The 19,023-nt window shown below is 36.1% G+C and overlaps 12 protein-coding genes across 12 annotated transcripts; 4 read left to right on the top strand and 8 right to left on the bottom strand.

Annotated features, from left to right (window-relative positions):
- Positions 1-82: 82 nt before the first annotated feature.
- DOT1 (histone methyltransferase DOT1) lies at positions 83-1,975 on the bottom strand (the record flags this gene model as incomplete). Its single annotated transcript, XM_003676913.1, has 1 exon — positions 83-1,975. One exon carries the CDS (start codon positions 1,973-1,975, stop codon positions 83-85), a length of 1,893 nt encoding a protein of 630 aa, XP_003676961.1.
- Positions 1,976-2,268: 293 nt separating this feature from the next.
- On the bottom strand, positions 2,269-2,931 carry LRS4 (Lrs4p; the record flags this gene model as incomplete). The annotated part of the gene is made up of 1 exon (XM_003676912.1): positions 2,269-2,931. One exon carries the CDS (start codon positions 2,929-2,931, stop codon positions 2,269-2,271), a length of 663 nt encoding a protein of 220 aa, XP_003676960.1.
- A 223-nt stretch (positions 2,932-3,154) lies between these two features.
- NCAS0F01200 (DMT family transporter) lies at positions 3,155-4,258 on the bottom strand (the record flags this gene model as incomplete). The annotated part of the gene is made up of 1 exon (XM_003676911.1): positions 3,155-4,258. One exon carries the CDS (start codon positions 4,256-4,258, stop codon positions 3,155-3,157), a length of 1,104 nt encoding a protein of 367 aa, XP_003676959.1.
- Positions 4,259-4,642: 384 nt separating this feature from the next.
- Positions 4,643-5,224, bottom strand: GPI19 (phosphatidylinositol N-acetylglucosaminyltransferase GPI19; the record flags this gene model as incomplete). Its single annotated transcript, XM_003676910.1, has 1 exon — positions 4,643-5,224. The coding sequence occupies one exon, from the start codon at positions 5,222-5,224 to the stop codon at positions 4,643-4,645; it is 582 nt and encodes a 193-aa protein (XP_003676958.1).
- A 452-nt stretch (positions 5,225-5,676) lies between these two features.
- On the top strand, positions 5,677-6,684 carry PPM1 (leucine carboxy methyltransferase; the record flags this gene model as incomplete). The annotated part of the gene is made up of 1 exon (XM_003676909.1): positions 5,677-6,684. The coding sequence occupies one exon, from the start codon at positions 5,677-5,679 to the stop codon at positions 6,682-6,684; it is 1,008 nt and encodes a 335-aa protein (XP_003676957.1).
- Positions 6,685-6,732: 48 nt separating this feature from the next.
- Positions 6,733-7,719, bottom strand: TAF11 (TATA-binding protein-associated factor TAF11; the record flags this gene model as incomplete). The annotated part of the gene is made up of 1 exon (XM_003676908.1): positions 6,733-7,719. The coding sequence occupies one exon, from the start codon at positions 7,717-7,719 to the stop codon at positions 6,733-6,735; it is 987 nt and encodes a 328-aa protein (XP_003676956.1).
- Positions 7,720-7,917: 198 nt separating this feature from the next.
- Positions 7,918-9,468, bottom strand: GPI17 (GPI-anchor transamidase GPI17; the record flags this gene model as incomplete). Its single annotated transcript, XM_003676907.1, has 1 exon — positions 7,918-9,468. One exon carries the CDS (start codon positions 9,466-9,468, stop codon positions 7,918-7,920), a length of 1,551 nt encoding a protein of 516 aa, XP_003676955.1.
- A 991-nt stretch (positions 9,469-10,459) lies between these two features.
- Positions 10,460-11,599, bottom strand: NPL3 (mRNA-binding protein NPL3; the record flags this gene model as incomplete). Its single annotated transcript, XM_003676906.1, has 1 exon — positions 10,460-11,599. One exon carries the CDS (start codon positions 11,597-11,599, stop codon positions 10,460-10,462), a length of 1,140 nt encoding a protein of 379 aa, XP_003676954.1.
- A 252-nt stretch (positions 11,600-11,851) lies between these two features.
- Positions 11,852-14,818, top strand: CYM1 (pitrilysin family metalloprotease; the record flags this gene model as incomplete). The annotated part of the gene is made up of 1 exon (XM_003676905.1): positions 11,852-14,818. One exon carries the CDS (start codon positions 11,852-11,854, stop codon positions 14,816-14,818), a length of 2,967 nt encoding a protein of 988 aa, XP_003676953.1.
- A 173-nt stretch (positions 14,819-14,991) lies between these two features.
- NCAS0F01130 (emp24/gp25L/p24 family protein) lies at positions 14,992-15,639 on the top strand (the record flags this gene model as incomplete). The annotated part of the gene is made up of 1 exon (XM_003676904.1): positions 14,992-15,639. One exon carries the CDS (start codon positions 14,992-14,994, stop codon positions 15,637-15,639), a length of 648 nt encoding a protein of 215 aa, XP_003676952.1.
- Positions 15,640-15,695: 56 nt separating this feature from the next.
- Positions 15,696-16,898, bottom strand: RPN9 (proteasome regulatory particle lid subunit RPN9; the record flags this gene model as incomplete). The annotated part of the gene is made up of 1 exon (XM_003676903.1): positions 15,696-16,898. The coding sequence occupies one exon, from the start codon at positions 16,896-16,898 to the stop codon at positions 15,696-15,698; it is 1,203 nt and encodes a 400-aa protein (XP_003676951.1).
- A 1,629-nt stretch (positions 16,899-18,527) lies between these two features.
- On the top strand, positions 18,528-18,929 carry DYN2 (dynein light chain; the record flags this gene model as incomplete). Its single annotated transcript, XM_003676902.1, has 3 exons — positions 18,528-18,546; positions 18,614-18,636; positions 18,699-18,929. 3 exons carry the CDS (start codon positions 18,528-18,530, stop codon positions 18,927-18,929), a joined length of 273 nt encoding a protein of 90 aa, XP_003676950.1.
- Positions 18,930-19,023: the final 94 nt, after the last annotated feature.

Genomic DNA, 19,023 nt, shown 5'->3' with positions numbered 1-19,023 from the left:
CTGAGTGTTCATTGAAATTGAATAGTTTTATACACAAAAAATAGATGATGATATCAGATAGTATTTAAGGTTGCAAATTTTGTCACCTTGAATATTTTGTTGGTCTTCTGGTATTTCTGCCTCTGACAACTGGATCGAAGAGAGACTCATCAATATTTTCCATTACAGTTGCAATATAATACTCTCCACCACTATGAGTCCAGGAGACACTATCTTCCTTGAGAAGAACCTTTTCGACTTTCAATCTACTTAGAATATTTTCCATATTAAAGAAATCAATTTTGTATGAAAAACTTCTTAGATTTTTCAAACTAACAATTTTACATCCCGTTTTCAAATTTTGAGTAATTTTTTCCACTTTCTCATTCAATTTACTATCAAACAGGAAGTTATTAACTAACAATAAGTCACAATCTTTTATTAGTTCATCTACTTTAGGGTTATCAACAAAACTTTCCCTAAGTGAAAATTCTATATCGGATAGATTGAACCCAAATAACTTCCCCCTTTCCTTTAACTCTACCATTTGTAATTCAGTTAATTCAGACGCGTCGGGCATTATTTCGCATCCGAAACTTTTCTTTAAACCATATTCTAATGATGCCTGAATAACACAATTGCCAACACCAGATCCTAAATCCATGAAAGTACAGTTGGGTTTTAAGTTGCATTGGCTAAATACTTCTGATAAGAAGTTAGGCAATAATTCACCATATACAAAATTGCTAAATGCCTTGTAGTGCTTCAATTTCGATGCATGTGGGTGAATGGATCTTGTGTAAATGATGTGTAAAAAATCGTGAATGAAGGACTTAGGGATTTGAGTTATTGTTTTCAAGTGTTCAAGTATTTCATGCCTTGGCACCATCCTTATTATAGAATTGTATCGTTCCACCGATGAAATGAAACGATCAGTATCCGAATTATCAAACGCTTGGTTCAAGCTCGGTATCACTTCCCTCTTTAGTTTTTCAGAGTAAGTTGAAGGTAGGTACACTAACGCAGTATATTCGATCAGTTTACCAATCTCACTCATAGGATTGTACCTTTGTAAATCTTTTTCAAAATTTATCATATATTCTTCTTGGTAATTCACAAATAAGGGACTTTGTAAATGAACGAATTTTATAGAGGAGTCGTTGCTTAAAGAGGGAGGTTTGTGTCTCGATTGATGGTGAGTCAAAGAAGTTAAAATAGTTGATTTAATAGGGTTTCCCTTATAAACATTAGTTAATTTGAGGGAGTCCACATTGAAAAGAGGGTATTGAAGTTCCAGATAAGGTTGATCCCAGTCAAGAAAAGTGGATGTCATAGCCCTGTCATCCTTATTGGCGACTGGATCCAATTTTACTCCTTGCTCATTGTAAATACCTGTGCCGTCCTTGGTGTCAGAATCATCAAGCATTGCACTAATTGACATTCTACGTACTGAGTCAGCAAGTGCTGCTGAGGGGGACAATGGTCTCTTTATAGTATCCTTTCTCTTTTTCGTTGGCTTACTACCAGTAGTACCATTAGTTTCGGCCTTCTTTATTTTCCTCTTTCGTTTTTTGGTACTAGATGTTGACGTGACTTTGTTCTTTCTAACTTTCTTGGCTGCAGTTGTAGAAGTATCGTAATCTTCCTCTTCTTCCATTTTCCTCTTGACCAAATTATCGTCTTTCGCTAAATCAGAAGCCTGTTCTTCAGAAGGTGAAGCTGCCTTTGATTTCCTTGTTCTTAAGAAACCTTGAGGTAAAGAGTACTCATATTGCGGATGATACCTATTAGCTTCCTCCAACAATTTTTCCACAGCAGAACTACCTTTGGCTCTAGTCTTTCCTTTCTTTGTCTGTTCAGTCAGACTGGCTTCTGTTGAATCTGCAGGGGCCATTGATGAATCTCTACTATTATTGTTATTGAAATTTGTTGTAGAAGTTGAAAATATTGATGATGAGCTGGGCGAAGGTGTAAATGGAACCGTGTTAGTAGTCATCCTCTTGAAACCAGTTTTAAGACACTGTGAACACTGGAAGTAGTTGAGTTAATAGTGGAGATACCAAACAGCTGTTGTTTTTAAACAGGAAACTCTCTTCGCAATGTCCTTCTCGCCTGTCCTATCGTCTTTGTTGTTCAGTCATGTATATTCATCATGTTTTGATGTTTACGCGATCCTAAATTTTCCATTAGTGGAAGGAATATCGTTTCGAGGACATTAAACTCAATGTAAGCCAGCTCTGTATAAATGGTATATATGTATACAAATGTGACATGCTGGTGTGCGTATCATTATTGGTCTTGTGGATCCAGTTGTTCAATCTTTTTCCTGCTCAATTTTAGCTTCCTCCTCTTGTTGTTCTTGCCCTTGCTAGACGGGTTCAACGATTGCAAGAAAAGTACGTCCTCACTCCTATTTGGCGATGTGTCATCATCATTCTCATCTTCATCTTCGTCATCATCAAATAATGTGTGCTTGCCAGTGCTTATAACGTCCCTCAGTCCTGATCCATTCTTGTTCTTTATCCTGCCTTTGGTCTCGTCTAGACCCCTCTTTCTCAAAGGTGAAAACAAATGAAGCACAGGCTTCTTCTGATCCTCGTCCTTTTCTGTGTTCTTCCCGTTCTCCCTTTGAACCAGAATGTTGATCCGTTTCTTATAATTCTGTATCTTCGTCTCAGCTAAGGCCTTATTACTTTTCTGTACCTCTTTCAAAGTTTCATTCTCCTGGGTTAATTTTTGCAATTGTGAGGTCAATTGAGTCAATTGTTTCTGCAAAAGTAATGTCTCATCAACAATTCTGCTGTCTGTGCTGATACTGGTACTACTGCTGCTACCATTCTTATTGTTCGGTATATGTTGCACATTGGCACTGAGTTGATACTCATTATATATTCGTTCTGATTCTATCACTGACTTGTAGTATGTGGAGAGTAATTGCAAAAGGGTTGACATTTCTCGTTGATTATTTATTCTCTGTGCATTGATTGATGTCTTATTCTATTTCATTATATTCAGCTCAGTATGATTGAGTATTTTTTTTCCTAGTAATTAACTATTGGCGGATAAAAATAATTGAATGAATTGACATTAAATGATTGATTGAATGATTGAATATATAAAAAATGTCTATAAGATGCTAAATGATGTATATATGATTGCCTTATTCCAATGTTCCCTAAACTTTCTCCTCGGTGAAAGATTCTTCCTCCTCGTCTTCATGCTCTTCATCTTCAGATTGTCTATTGATCAATAAGAATGAGGCCATGACAAGCATGGCGCCAATGACGTAAGTAGCGTTCAACAAATCCACATGGTTCCAAACAAAATCAACAAACATGGCTAATGGGATGGTCAAACTTAGTCCCATGGTGACCGTCAAGGGAGAAGTTAACATGATGGCTTTGGCCCAACAAAAATCTGAAATGAAATTGATTGAACAATTTATTACTATCAATGAGATTAATACGTTTGAATGAGGTAACTCGAATTGTTCCCACTGAAACCAATGGAGGAAGACAAGGAGGGGCCAGAGACATGTTAACGTAATAAGACCGACTAGACCAAAAAATATCTGAATGTCTAATGGTTTGCTTCTCTTTTTCTGGGTGGATATTTTGAATAATGTGCTGTAGATACCATAGAATAATGCTCCTAATATAGCAAGAGAATCCCCAGTGATTGTATCTAGTAAAGTATGTGCAGCGAAGGTTGGTGAATTATTATCTGATTTGGTAAGGATAATTATACCAAAGAATGAAAGTAGAAGACCGACAATCTTTAAATTATTAATTTTTTCAATTTTTAGTAATGCAGATATGAATAATGTGAAAAACGATGATGTGGATGATAAAATTGTTTGTGATGAAATAGAGGTGAATTGTAATGAAGAATTGGTCATAAAATTAGCCATGAACCAAAGGATACAGAATGAGGCACTTAATTTAAGAGTTCTTTGTAATGAAGCTTTATGCTTAATATCTCTTTGTAAAGATATATTTGAATAATATCTGGATAGTAATGGAGTGCTTTCGGTCACAATGGAGGACCCTTTCGATGATCCAAGATTTAAAGCGGATCTGACAAGCGAAGGTATCAGATAAAATGTGAATGATGAAATATTCAAATATGTGACCAAGAATGGCTTCCTATATTGGTATGTTTCGAATATTCTTGTGGTTAATAATGAGGATAAGACCCATAATATGATGACGATGGCCAACATGAGAAGACCCTTTGAAGCGTTTTTTTGCTTCGATTGTTGCATTCGTCTGGACTCCATTTCGGCAGACGTTTGTAGTTATTGAGTTGTTGATGTTGATGGATCTTCCTGGTGTGAGAAATCCCATCAAACAATGGGATCGAGTTATATCTGTGGGGGTGTTGATCTTATATTGAATGGAATCCATCGTTAATGAAAAATATTTGATCAGAGTCAAAGAAAGCCACAATTCTGTCATTGTGTGAAAAAAAAACGCCACAGTAAAATTATTGCAATATTTAAACCCTAAATATAGCCCTAAATATAGCCCTAGGTTTATTTGGATTACGTAATGTATGTAAAAGACAGTAATACTTAAAATAAATAGTTAATCAATTAAATAGATTGATATACTAGCTCGTAATGCACGCTAGCTTAAAATTTTAATTAATAATATGCATTGTTTCATTCATCTGTGACAGGATCGTTGTCGTAAAGCAGCCGACAAACATCCATGATGGGTAAATCACGAATCCCACTAGATTCCTTATATGCATACTTGTCCAGAAATAATGTAACATCTTCTTCAATGACAATGTTAGCCTTGGCATCTGTAATCGTCATTAAATCATCCAAACTCGGCGTCAATACATCTTCATCGTATAAAAACAACCCGATGTACGTAAACAACATCCCCATAAGTAACCAACTTTCGCAATATATGATCCATTCCCCATCAGGTAGGATATCCTGAAGAATAATGATCGTCCGATGAGGTAGTAGTGACCATACAATGAGGATAATAAGAATACTCGTTATAACGAAATGCTGTGAGAACCAAAAGTATTCATTCTTGTATGAGTTCACTCTCTCCCTCTTTATTCTTACCCTGTCTGTCTTGGTAGTAGTCTTGGACATTGTTGCTTTGTGTTCTTCCTGTCCTGTTATTGAGTGCTTGTTTAAGTTAATGTTAGTTGTTCCATTCGTTTTCTTGATAATGGTATTACATCCCGGTTTTTTTTGACTATGACGATACTGGGCCGGCATATTAAATACAAAGAAATTTCCCTTCCAAATGAACTTATATTATTTAAATATTGATCTAAAGAACCCTGGGGGTATATCTAGGCGTTTTTATTTTGTTTGTTTGTTTCAGTCCATAAAAATTAAAACTTTAACAAATTTAATTTTGGAATAAATTATAGATATTGCCATCTCAAGATAAACATTACAAATAAATTTAAAAATCGTATCTTTCTTTTTCCTTGTATTCCATTGCTTATAAAGATATCTTTACTATATACTTTTATGCCAATTAAGTCCTCCTTCAATCCTGTTATGCAAAAATGAACCTTTCTGTGACATGAGCGGTTTCATTTAAACTAGCGTTTTTGGAAATAAATGATTGAAAAATGGAAGCAACAAGACACACCATTCATAGTGACATTACTTGAACCAATACAAAAAGTTAAGATACCCCCCACTCTCGTTTATCTACTATGGATAGAATAATACAGCAGACAGATTACGATGCCCTGTCATGCAAATTAGCTGCCATTGCGAAAGGATATCTTCCTGCCCCTCAATTTTCTGATCCTAATGAAATTGAATCCTACAAGCTAATACATTCAGCTTATTTTAACACTTTAAAGACACACAGTAGAAGAATTTATGGCAAGATAAACAAATCAATTAGTTCTTCTTTCCCCGTGATGAATATTGGAACTTATTTACGTACTGTGGCCCTTGACTCTCAAATTGAAACTTTCTTACAAAAAAATGATAAAGTTCAAATAATCAATTTAGGATGCGGTTCCGATTTGAGAATGTTCCAATTATTAAATAAGTATGATAATTTGACAAAGTATTTGGATCTTGATTTTAAAGACTCCATCTATTTTAAAAATGATATTCTTTGGAATACCGAGCTATTCAGAGATACTTTACATTTGGAAAGATCCAACGAAACTGATGGTGAATTGGCTCATTCTGATCGTTACAAATTAATATCCTGTGATCTAAAAGATACAACAAATACAATGACCATATTGCAAAGTCTCACGGACTCACAAATACCGACTTTAGTAATCACTGAATGTCTTCTCTGCTATATGCCACAATTAGAGTCCCAAACTTTAATTAATTCTATTATAAGTTTTTACCGCGTGGGGGAATGGTTATCATACGATCCAATTGGGGGTGATCAACCTAATGATAGGTTCGGATTAATAATGCAAACAAATTTAAGGGAGTCAAGAAATTTAGAAATGCCCACGTTAATGACTTTTAATTCAAAAGAAAGTTATGCTTCTAGATGGAATATCATCTCCAATGATATTAAAACTAACATTGACATTAAAGATATGTGGGAAATATTCAATTCTGACATTGAACCAACCGAGAAGCAACGTCTGAAGAAATTACAATTCTTAGATGAATTTGAAGAATTGAAAGTTATGCAAACTCATTATGTCCTCTTAAATGCGCAATGGGAACATGCTCTATAATTATTACATATAGATAGATAGATATGTATATAGATGGATATGTATACATCACCTAAACATAGAACCGTTTCTCTCTCCTTGCATCCTCCACTGTCCCGACGGAACCGTGTCACTTTGTAATCGATATAATCTCCATGCTTCCCGTATATGCTCGGGCAAGATGGGGCTATTGTTGTATTTCTCCACACTAACATCAAGACTATTAAATTCTTTCACCAATCTATTGTAATGGGAAATTAAACCTAACCTAAGTTCCTGACTATTCTCTTTACTTTTCAAATAAGAGTTACCTCGTTTAATTGTTGCCATTTCATTCCTATCATCATCATCGTAAGAATCACTTGCCGTCTCATCAACACTATCCTCAAAATCACTCTGCTCTTTCTCAATCAGGAGAGTTAATTTTTTCAAATATTTCTTTAATTGTTTACCAATATCCTTTCTTCTATCAAAATCAACAACCATCTTCCCAAGAAACCATTTAACTCTAACGTCCAGTGCTAATTCTATAATCTCACCAGCGTATATTTTCCCAATGGCTTGTAAAAATACACGACCATTATCATTAATACTTTGATTGGTGACCGTCCCAGCCAATTTCTTCACCTGGCCTTTATTTAATGAAGTTCTGTGAAACACTTCAAATCTATTGGTTTGTTCTTCATCTAGATTAGTAACTAACAGTTTAAATTGTTCATCTTGATTTAATTCTCTTGTTCTTTCGATATTCTCTTTAGTCTCATCAAAAATATCCTTATGAAATTTGAAATCCCTGGGAACTGAGTTAATCTTAGCAGATCGTTTCTTCTGAACTCTACCTTTAGATTCAATCCTTGAAGGAGTCCAAGTACTAGGGACATAACTATTCATGGTACCACCAGTTCTTGAATTCTTTAATTTCCATGTGACATAATCTTGATCTTCACTGAGAACTTGATTAATCATTTGCTTTGTGGAATGATAATTGGCTAAAGTAAGCAATGGGGGATAGTTGACATTCGGTATCGTATCGAGCGGACCTTGAGGCTCTGACATTCTGTGACTCTTGTAATTTTGCTTCCTGTATGGTTCTTCAAAGTTGAGTTTAAAGACAATTGTTTTTCTGTAAGCGCAATTTAAAAATTAACGACTTTCACCATTAACTTATATATTATATTACTAGAAGTACACTAGGAATGCTTTGCTAGATCTATTTATAAAATGACATATGGATATTAGATATAAGATGTTCCATCAGTCAACCTTCTTTACATCTTCCTCCTCCTTTTCCTTCTCTTGATTCTTTATCTTCGCCAAAACTTTCTTCTCCTTCATTATGTTGATGAATCCAAGCAGGGTTACAACTGTGAGTGGCCCTATTAACGGTAGATAAACGGCAACTTTATGCTCTTGAGGGAAGAAATTCTGCTGAACCATTTCACCATGAAAGAAAGCTGTTTCACACAAGCTAACTAATGTATTACTCAAAGATAGCGCTTCATTCCAAACTAGATCTCCACCCTTTTCTGGATTATTCAACAATTCAATAATCTGTAGCCTTAGTGATAATGCCTTTGTGACATTGGTCATAACATCGCTTGGGACAGCCATTTGTTCAAAAGACTTTGTCAACTTAATAAGTGACCATAAAGTCTCTGTGGCCTTTTGTAAATTCGATAAAGTGGTAATTCTTTTGAATGAATCTATCCTCACATATGGCGATAACATTTCGTCACTGTTGGAATCAGTTAAATCCATCAATTTGAAAAGATCTTGAGCAAATTGATACATTATAGGACTTAGGTATGATTCTGTCAAAAATGCATTTGATGGTAATGGGTATTTATTGATGACAATAACTCCCCATTGAGGAACAAGGAAACTCTGCCAATTTTTCGATGGTTCAGTCGATTTTATGAATTCAAGTCCGCTAGATGATGAGGTTTCTGAATTGGGGAAAACAATAGCTAGATTCAAAGCTGTAGATTCTTCAAAATAATTCATTGATGATAATTCAGATAAATCTATCGAATGTGATAGATCTACCGCCGTGATGTTCTCTACTGAATTTAAGAGGTGTAAATTCAGATCATTATAATAAAGAACTGAGGAATCCACGGTAAAATTAACAATAGGTGAAAGTAATTTTCTAAATGGTGTAAAATAGTCCTTCAATGAACTATCAATGTCCCATCCAACGGGAGTGCCATCACCGTTTAAGAGTGATATACTTAGATGAATATTTGGATGATATCCAACCGTTATACTATCATCATTATTGGATAGAGGACCGGATAACTTAGAAGCCTCTAATTGGAAAGTATGTTCCACTAAAGTTTGTGCGATGAAGAAGGGTAAATCGTTGGATACTACCGACTGATCATCGTAGAAGACGGTGGTCTCTTTGGAATCAAATGCTGAATTATACCCAACAAAATCGCTCAATTGTAAATTTACAATATGGTGTTCATTATTTTCGTCCATGACCTTTTCATCATAAGGTAGTATTTGCAAAGACCAAGGTATCGTTTGCCTCATTGAATCTAATAGATGATTAACTTGAACTTGAACTGCATCGTGAATATCAGGAAATTGATAAACATCTGGCTTAATATATACTGGAATGACTAGATGCACATCTTGAAACTGGTTGTTATGTAATGATTCAATGTATTCAGCCGGAAGTGGTGCTCGATACACTGTAGTAAGTTTATACCATAGTGGTAGACCCAGTAGAATATAGGATAGAATAAATGAAAATGCCACAACTTTTCTCAAAGTCGAAGTCGAAGTTGAACCTGCCATCTTGTAGATTCTATGAGCAACACTGGTCTGATCAAGTAAGATAACACCAAAACAATGTCAAGCAATATGTTTATTTCCTATGATATGATATTATACCGTGTCTACATAGTCAAGTTTATACGGAAGCGATCACATGATTCCTCAACCCGATTACCTAATCAGTATAAAAGAATCATTTAACGTTTAAATTTGAACTACTAAGTCAAGTCTTTCCACTACTACACGTGAAACAAGGATGTTGAGCCGCAATGCCAACGGGAGTCTACTCCTAGAGGAGACGTTAGTATTAGATTAAACAAAGGGATTATACTTACCAGGTAACTCCTTTTAATTTCCTATTTCTGATTACAGTTTGTGATGAAAAGTGTCGTACAGTTTACTGGAAATCTTAAAAATCTTAACGTAATGGCTGGTAAGTCAATTTAATGAAAAATTTTCATTAACGTTAATCAGATATGGATTTGGTGATATATGTTCCACCATCTAATAAAAGTAGAAAACCATCGGTTAATGCACAAGTATACCTTCTTAATCTTGTCTAAACTAAAAGAAATTTTGGGACACATACGATTGTTTCATGACCACTGACAAAAATAAATATACTTACTTTTCAACTGGGACTGGAAAAACATCTCGTTGTTTTTTAAATTGATTAATAATACAATTGTTAAGGAATAAAATCAGGAAATATATATAATAATAATGTTCATTTAATGTTGTCTTTATTTCGAAAACTTTGGAAGCAACAAGTAACCTTTTTGGATATTCTCTGATAAAATGCCATTTATTCTCATCATTTCATTGAAGTTGGTTATTGAAAATTCCACAATATCTAAAAAGAAAGAAAAATACACGAGTAAACTATACTAAATGGATAGAATTGGAGTAGTAAAATAATAATAATATAACAGTTTTGTTAATCTTTTTGTTCTAATGTGCTTCATGGGTAAGCCTTGGTAAAAAAATTGGTTGGGAGAAAACGTTTAATAGTTTATCTTGTTGGAGATCTTTCGCGTGGAGCATCTCTGGATCTGTAAGAATCTCTTGGAGGACCATATGAATCTCTTGGTGGACCGTAGGAGTCTCTTGGTGGACCATAGGAATCTCTTGGAGCACCATAATCACCTCTTGGAGCACCGTATCCACCTCTTGGAGCACCATAGCCGCCTCTTGGACCGCCATAACTGCCTCTTGGAGCACCGTAACTACCACGTGGTGCGCCATAACCGCCTCTTGGGCCGCCATAACCACCACGAGGGCCACCGTAACCACCTCTTGGGGCACCGTAGCCACCTCTTGGACCACCATAACCACCTCTGAAACCGCCTCTACCACCGAAGCCACCTCTGAAGCCACCTCTACCACCGAAGCCACCTCTGAAACCACCACGGCCTCTGAAACCACCTCTACCTGATCTTCTAATTGGTGGTGGGTTATCATCTCTTTCAACTGTGATAACCGAGCCTCTAAATTCAATATTATTTAATTTTTCCAATGCGGTATCCAACGTTTCTTCATTAGCGAATTCTAAAGCACCAGTACCATCGAAGTCTCTGGTATTGACGGAAGAGAAAGTAGTCTCAAGACTATGTTCTCTGGCCAAATCCTTCAACTCTTGCCAAGAACAACCTTCTGGCAAGTTTCTCAAAGTAAGACGGTATCTCTTGACAGGCAACTTGGAGTAAACGACTTCCAATGGTTGATTAGCAAAAGTCTTACCGTTAACTTCTTCGATAGCCTTGGCGGCGGAGTCAGCTTCTTCGAATTCTACAAATGCAAAACCGTTAAGGATCTTAACCTCTTTCATTGGACCGAAAGGAGTGAAAATTTCGTTCAATTCAGCTTCTTGGACGTCGAATGGGAATGGTCTAACAAATAATCTGGTTGTGGACAATTCACCTTCTTGGTCTTGGTGATGGTAGTGAGAAGGAGGAGGAGGAGGGTAGTATGGTTCTGGTTGGCTTGGTTGATGTTCCACTGGTGGAGCAGGAGCAGTATCTAGATCCATTGGAGGTTGTTGTGGTTCCTCTTCGGCTGGTGGGTAGGCAGGTTCTTCTGGGTGTTCATATTCTTGTTCTGGTTGAGCTGGAGCTTCTTCAGTGTGAACTGGTTCTTCGTATGATTCAGACATCGTTTCAAGTAGGTCAGTATTCTGTTCTAGTTGTGTTCGAAACGAAGGGAAAGTGATTGTGAATAAGGAGGAAGAGAAAATTTGCCACCTTGTTTTATAGGATTTGTGAAAAATGGTGAAGCCGTTGTAAGCGATGGATTTCTTAGGCGTAGCCAGTAACTACATAGAAATATCAAATAAAAGTGAACATATATCCCATCTAGCTTAACAGTCAGATATACGACTTGGTCTTACTCTGTTCTGCTCAAGATAATGTTAAGATTTCAACGATTTGCCTCGACGTATGCACAGGCAAAAGTTTTAAGGAAGTATCCTGTGGGAGGTGTATTCCATGGGTATGAAGTGAAAAGGGTCCTTGCAGTACCAGAATTGAAATTAACAGCTGTTGATTTAGTACATGATCAAACTGGTGCAGAGCATCTCCATATTGATAGAGACGACAAAAATAATGTTTTCAGTATCAGTTTCAAAACGAATCCACCTAATTCCACCGGTGTCCCTCATGTCCTCGAACATACCACATTATGTGGCTCAAAGAAATATCCTGTGAGGGACCCCTTCTTCAAAATGCTTAATAAATCTTTGGCAAATTTTATGAATGCTATGACAGGTCATGATTATACTTTTTTCCCCTTTGCTACTACTAATGCTAAGGACTTCAATAATCTAAGGGATGTTTATCTTGATGCTACATTGAACCCACTTTTGAAGCAGGAAGATTTTTATCAAGAAGGTTGGAGGTTAGAGCATGATACTGTAACTGATGTAACTACTCCGATCGTTTTTAAAGGCGTGGTCTACAATGAAATGAAAGGACAGGTCTCCAATGCTAACTATTACTTTTGGAGTAAGTACCAGGAAGGAATATACCCGTCTTTAAATAATTCAGGAGGTGACCCAACTAAGATAACCAATTTGAAATACGAGGATCTAATAGAATTTCATAACAAAAATTATCATCCCTCTAATTGTAGGACATTTACATATGGAAATTTGCCCTTGGAGGAAACATTGAAACGATTAAATGAAGATTTCATAGGATACGGTAAAAGAAAAGTTTCGGACCAAGTGCTTTATCCAATTAAACTGGAGAAGGATAGAACTCTGTCGATGAAGGGTCAGATAGATCCAATGTTACCTCCAGAAAGGCAGCTCAAGAGCTCAATGACCTGGATCTGCGGTTCGCCAGCTGATTATTATGAAACATTCCTTCTTAAGATTATCAGTAATATGCTACTCGACGGACATTCATCTGAATTTTATCAAGCTTTAATCGAATCTAGTGTTGGATTTGAATTTTCCGTAAACACTGGTCTCGAATCTACCACGCAGGCTAACCTATTTACTATCGGTGTACAAGGTATTGAAAACGAAAAAGTATTTGAAGAAGTTGTTAGGAAAGTTTTCCAAGACGTGATGAAGAAGCCATTCGAACGCAAGAGAATAGATGCAATTATCCATCAGCTAGAGCTGGGGAAAAAGGACCAAAAATCAGATTTTGGTATGCAAATCCTGTATTCTATCTTACCAGGTTGGTCTAATAAATTAGATCCCTTTGATTCGTTATCTATCGACGAAACGTTAACACGATTCAAAGAAGACTTGGATAAGAAGGGAGATCATCTATTTCATGATTTGATAGAAAAGTATATTCTTGATAAACCATGTTTCAAATTTTCGATGAGAGGGTCAGAAGACTTTTCTGAAATGTTAGAAGCAGAGGAGAAGACTCGTCTAGCAGATAAAGTATCGAAATTAAATACAGAGGACGAAAAAGTCATTTATGACAGAGGGATAGTTTTGCAAGAAATGCAACAAAAGAAGGAAGATGTTTCATGTCTACCAAGTTTGCAAATTGAAGACATTCCAAGAATTGGGGAAAAATATGACGTTAAGAAAAATGCCAATATTAAATACCGTATGACAGATACGAATGACATTACGTATATAAGAGCCAAGAGATCTTTAAACAACATAATCCCATTTGAACTATATCCTTATCTTCCTCTATTCGCGGACTCGTTGACTAGCTTGGGGACAGCTACTGAGTCGTACAGTGATATTGAAGATTCCATGAAGTTATACACTGGTGGTGTGTCGGCACATATTAACACTTCAGCAGATCCCATTTCATTACAACCTCATTTGTATTTTGGGTTTGATGGATGGTCACTTAATTCCAAATCAGAACATATCTTTGAAATATGGGAGAAATTATTATTGAATACAGATTTCAAGAGAAATAGCGATAAGTTAAAGACCTTAATTAGGCTACAAGCAACATCAAATACTTCCTCTGTGGCTGAGTCAGGTCACCTTTATGCACGTGGTTATGCTGCAGCTTCGCTGGACGTTACCAAGTCAATCAATGAGAAACTAAATGGTATTGAACAATTGCAATTAATCAACAAATTAAATATGATGCTAGAAGACGAAGAGATATTTCAAAAGGAAGTGGTGGATAAATTAATTAGAATTCAAAAATTGATTATAAATTCTCAAGGGCTAGAATTTTTTGTTACCACAGATACCGAGCATCAAGGTGGTATAATTCAAACACAAGTTTCGAACTTTATTGCCAAGATGCCTCACAAATCCCCCCAAGAGGTTTCTGATAATACATTGAACTTTCCTCTGATTCCTTCTACGAGTGGTATCTCGACGTTGATCAATTTCCCCTTCCAAGTTCATTATGCATCAGAATGTCTAAGAGGTGTTTCTTATACACATAATGACGGAGCCCCATTACAAATTCTTTCGAATCTATTAACATTTAAATACTTACATCGTGAAATCAGAGAGAAAGGGGGTGCATATGGCGGTGGAGCATCATATGATGCACTTTCTGGTATCTTTGGATATTATTCATATAGGGATCCTCAACCATTAAGATCTTTGAAGACATTTAAGAGTAGTGCAGAATACGTGTTGAATAATGCGCAATGGACAAAGACGGAACTAGATGATGCCAAATTGACTATTTTCCAGCAGATTGATGCTCCAACGAGCCGTAAGGGAGAAGGTGTTACAGAATTCTTAACTAATGTTACAGAGGAAATGAGACAAACTAGAAGGGAACAGTTATTGGATACTAGATTGTCGGATATTGAGAGAGTTGCTCAGGAATACTTGCTGAACAAAGAAGGTGTTAGTGCTGTTGTTGGACCAGTCATTGAAGGTGAGACAATGGAACCCAAGTGGAATATTAAGAACTTGTAGATAAAAACGTACGTGCGTATAAATAAATCACTTGTAAATAAATACTGCGCGAATGCGCGATTGGCATAATGTTAATCGAAATAAGACTGCTGGATCTTGAATAATTCACATTACGATTGTAATCCAAAAGTCAAAAACATAGAGCTCGAGAGCTGTTTGCTTATCAACCGAGCATGATGAAGCACACAACATTTTCTTTGATCATTACATTTTTTGCCACCTTGTTCATTACTGGGGTACAGGGGTTACGTTTTGACATTCCTGCAACGTCTACCCCGGAACCATTCTGTGTTCGTGATTTTGTTAGTGAAGGTCAATTAGTTGTTGTTAATGTGAACTCAGATGGATCTGTGGGTGATGGACAAGTTTTGAATCTTGTTGTTCGTGATTCTTCTGGTAATGAATACCGTAGAAAGAAAGATTTTGCAGGAGATCTTCGTGTTGGATTTACTGCTCCTTCAAGTACATCATTTGATGTCTGTTTGGATAATGTGTCCCAATTGAAAGGTAGATCTATGAGTAGAGCCATTGAGTTAGATATTGAAAGTGGGTCAGAAGCTCGTGATTGGAATGAAATTAGTGCTAGTGAAAAACTAAGGCCTATTGAAATTGAATTAAGAAGAATTGAAGAACTAGCTGATGAAGTTGTTGATGAATTAACTTACTTGAAAAATAGAGAGGAGAGATTAAGGGATACCAACGAATCTACTAATGATCGTGTTAGAAATTTTTCCATATTGGTCATTGTTGTTTTAATATCACTTGGTGTGTGGCAAATTAATTATTTGAGACATTATTTTAAGACTAAGCATATTCTTTGAAGATGAGGTTAAATTATATATATATGTATGTATATGTGTATTATTTTCATTTTACTTCAAACCCAAATAGATTTACCCTTAGCTTCCATCTTTTCACCTAATGCCTTTACTTGTTGATCCCATTCTACCAATCTATTTTTCATCTTGTCAATTTGATCAAAATTAATAATTCTTGGTTGAACCCAAGTAATGACGACAATTTCATTAACTTGATCAATGGATCCATTCAATAAATGTAATGATATGGCTCTCATGACTAAATGTTCGATATCATCCTTTGGTAAATGAGTCGCCTCGGCAATGTCATCAAATGATAAAGTTCTAACATTTTTAGCAAATACACTTTCCACCAAGGTCATCAAACAAATTTTCTGTCTAAGGAAAGATTCATGGCTTAATAACACTGATACATTTCTTAAATTTTGATCATTCTTAATCAAATCGTCGAAAACTTCAAAATCACCCTGTGTTAGAGCATTTAATAATTTAAATAACCATTGATAGTTAGTATCATTAACGATATTAGCCATTATTGGATGTTGTAGTAATTCACCAAAATTATAGATCTTATCACCTAATAATGCAGCGATGGATAAGTTGTATGCACATTGTTTTAATTCCTCTTGAGTTAAATAATCAGACGATGAAGAATCATTTTTGTCATCTAAAGTGGAAAGGTAAAGAAGACTTGTATAGTAAAAGTTATTAAAGTCATTTTTCAATTCATAATATTGAGAATTAACTGAATAAAAACTATTTTTCAAGGTTAATGGGATAGAATCCATCCAGTCGAATTTGGATTCAATTTTATCCAATAGATCTCTACTCTTTATCAAATCATTTTGTAAAATGTAACATCTTGCAATTTCGATATCAATTAATAGACAACCATGGGAATGATCCTTGAGACCATCGTTTCTTTGCTTTTCATTATCGATTTGAATAAAATTTAGTTTCAAATCGTTCAAATACTTTAAGGACTCGTCAATATTTGGGTAGTTTTTCAATGATAATAGTAGGAATTCTACGAGATCGAGTTGGTTGATTTTATCGTAGAATTTGGCAATAAAGGTGTCATAAAGTCTTAGTCTTAACAATTGAGATGCTGGTTCATGATAGAATTTGCGCAAAGTCTGGGTCAATTGATGCCATAGCTTTTGTTCATAGTATGTTTCGAATAGTGTAAAATACTGTTCCAACGAGGGGTCAGCTTCTAGACGCAGAGTAGATAAGACAGTATCAATTTCATGGGAGGACATTTTGGATGGCTTTGTGGTGGTACCGTTTCGATGTGGCCTGTCAATAGTTAGTTGGTTCCCTTGTATGAATAATTTTGCCACCCACCGAAATGGTTGTGCAAATATTTACCCTGTTCAAAATATTCAATTTCAAGTTTAGCGTTCGCTATGACAGATAAAGAACAGATTTTAACTACAGATATAACATTATATTATTATTAGAGGATAGTTTATGTGTCTACATATAAGATTGTAAAGTATGGGACGTCACGATCTCCCACTATGGCTCGATATGGCAACATTTTTCTGATCGTCACATGAGCACGGTCGTTACCTCCCACACTGATTATTCTGCCTACGCTAACAAATAGCTAGTAGCAGGCACTTCAAGTATAGGATTAGTATTAACCATTTCTGGTTTGCTATAGCCCCCAGTTGTGACGGGGTAGGAGTGCGAAGGTAACGAAGTACGTCTCCATTTTGAGTGAATGTATCAAATGTCACACACCATATCTTATGACCCTCCTTGAAGTCATCATATTTCGGAGCAGGTTACTACACTAAGGATCGGTATTTTTTTTGGATATCATTTCTCTCTCACTTTTTTCTTACAAGTCAGGGATTTGCATAAAGATTAGAGTTACTCATGGATTCTTCTCGATCTTGGAGAGAAGGTAGCGAGGTGCATCCTTCATGATGCTCCTTGTGGGTCAATTCTAATGTGATGAATCCATATCCTTTTTTATACCTAAAGATAAACTTAGATTGACAGTTAAATTCTTTAGTATACGATGCCTTAATGCCTTTACCGGTTTTCGTTTCCATGTCTTGTTTGCAGGTGTAGACAGTTGTACGTTTACCTTCGTTTGCATCCGCCTTACCATTGATTTTGTGAGTACATAATTGTAAACCAGTAGCAGTATTGATTGCATCTCTTATATATTGGAATAATGACTACAATTCTGCTGAACTTGGTTCGAAAGGTAGGCAAAAATTACTGTAGGGGATGGTTGCCCTAATTTCAAATCGCAAGTCCTCCTCTAGTTTTCTGGCTTTCAAGATGTTCAATATGTCAGTCAATGAATGAATTTTGGAATCCTCGTAAACTTCGAGCCGTTTCTTCTTCTTGCTCCAGGTAAAATCCAAAGAAGACCCTAAAATATCATCGTATATGGCATACTTACTTTCGCGTTGCCTCTTATCATTAATAGTAGTCATCGAAGTTTTGAGGGTTTTCCATATACTACAGGTTTATTTCTAACTACCTAGGGGGGAGCATCTTGTGTTTGTTTATATAACGATCATTGCATATAAACAATGTCGATCTTTACAATATTTTTTTTGAGTCGTGGCGCCAAGGCTATTTCCTAATTGGGAAATCCAAACAAGAACTAACTGAACTCTATGAAGATCATAACTACAGTTCACTCATAGAGTCCCTAAATGTATTATGGAGACATATCTACGGTGATTACCTTTTGTTAAGTTGAGTGAGGGAGAAATACATGGAATGCTAACCTCGTTTTTGGGCGGCCAATTATTAGACGTGTCACCCTGCCCTGTGGCAAACGATCATTCAATAAGTGTTCAACTAGACCACAAGGGAGAACCCTCACTAACATCAATTGTAAGAACTACAGCGCTATAGAAATGAACAGTGAAAGCAAACGTATGTCTTTGTTAAACCCCGCCTATTGCCTATCGCAAAGTTACTAACCAATGTCCATTGAATTCAGCAATCCTTAAGGCATCTGATATTGTATGTTATCGCAGCAACGTATATTATTACCACGATCACCACCACTAACTTTCAATAAATAGTCCGATAAACTAAGGGAAGAGATCTTCCAAATCACCCAACAAGCCATCTCATCCAATGAACTAGAGAGAGATATGGCTAGCACCATAAAGAAGCAACTAGATACACAATTTGGACCAACATGGCACGTTATTGTGGGTAAGAACTTTGGTAGTTACGTGACACACGAGAAGGGCTACTTCCTATACTTTTACATCGGTCCTCTTGCGTTCTTGGTGTTCAAGACAGCATAATTGGGTGAGAACGCCATATATATAGTCTATAATATATACTGCTAATAGGGTTGCGCTTGTGCCCTAGGGCTGTCTTTTCTCGGACACCCATTTT

This window comes from Naumovozyma castellii, chromosome 6, assembly GCF_000237345.1.
Source record: "Naumovozyma castellii chromosome 6, complete genome".
NCBI classification, from domain to species: domain Eukaryota; kingdom Fungi; phylum Ascomycota; class Saccharomycetes; order Saccharomycetales; family Saccharomycetaceae; genus Naumovozyma; species Naumovozyma castellii.
Note: the sequence above shows the minus strand (reverse complement) of the source record. Positions and strands in the feature narration are given on the sequence as shown.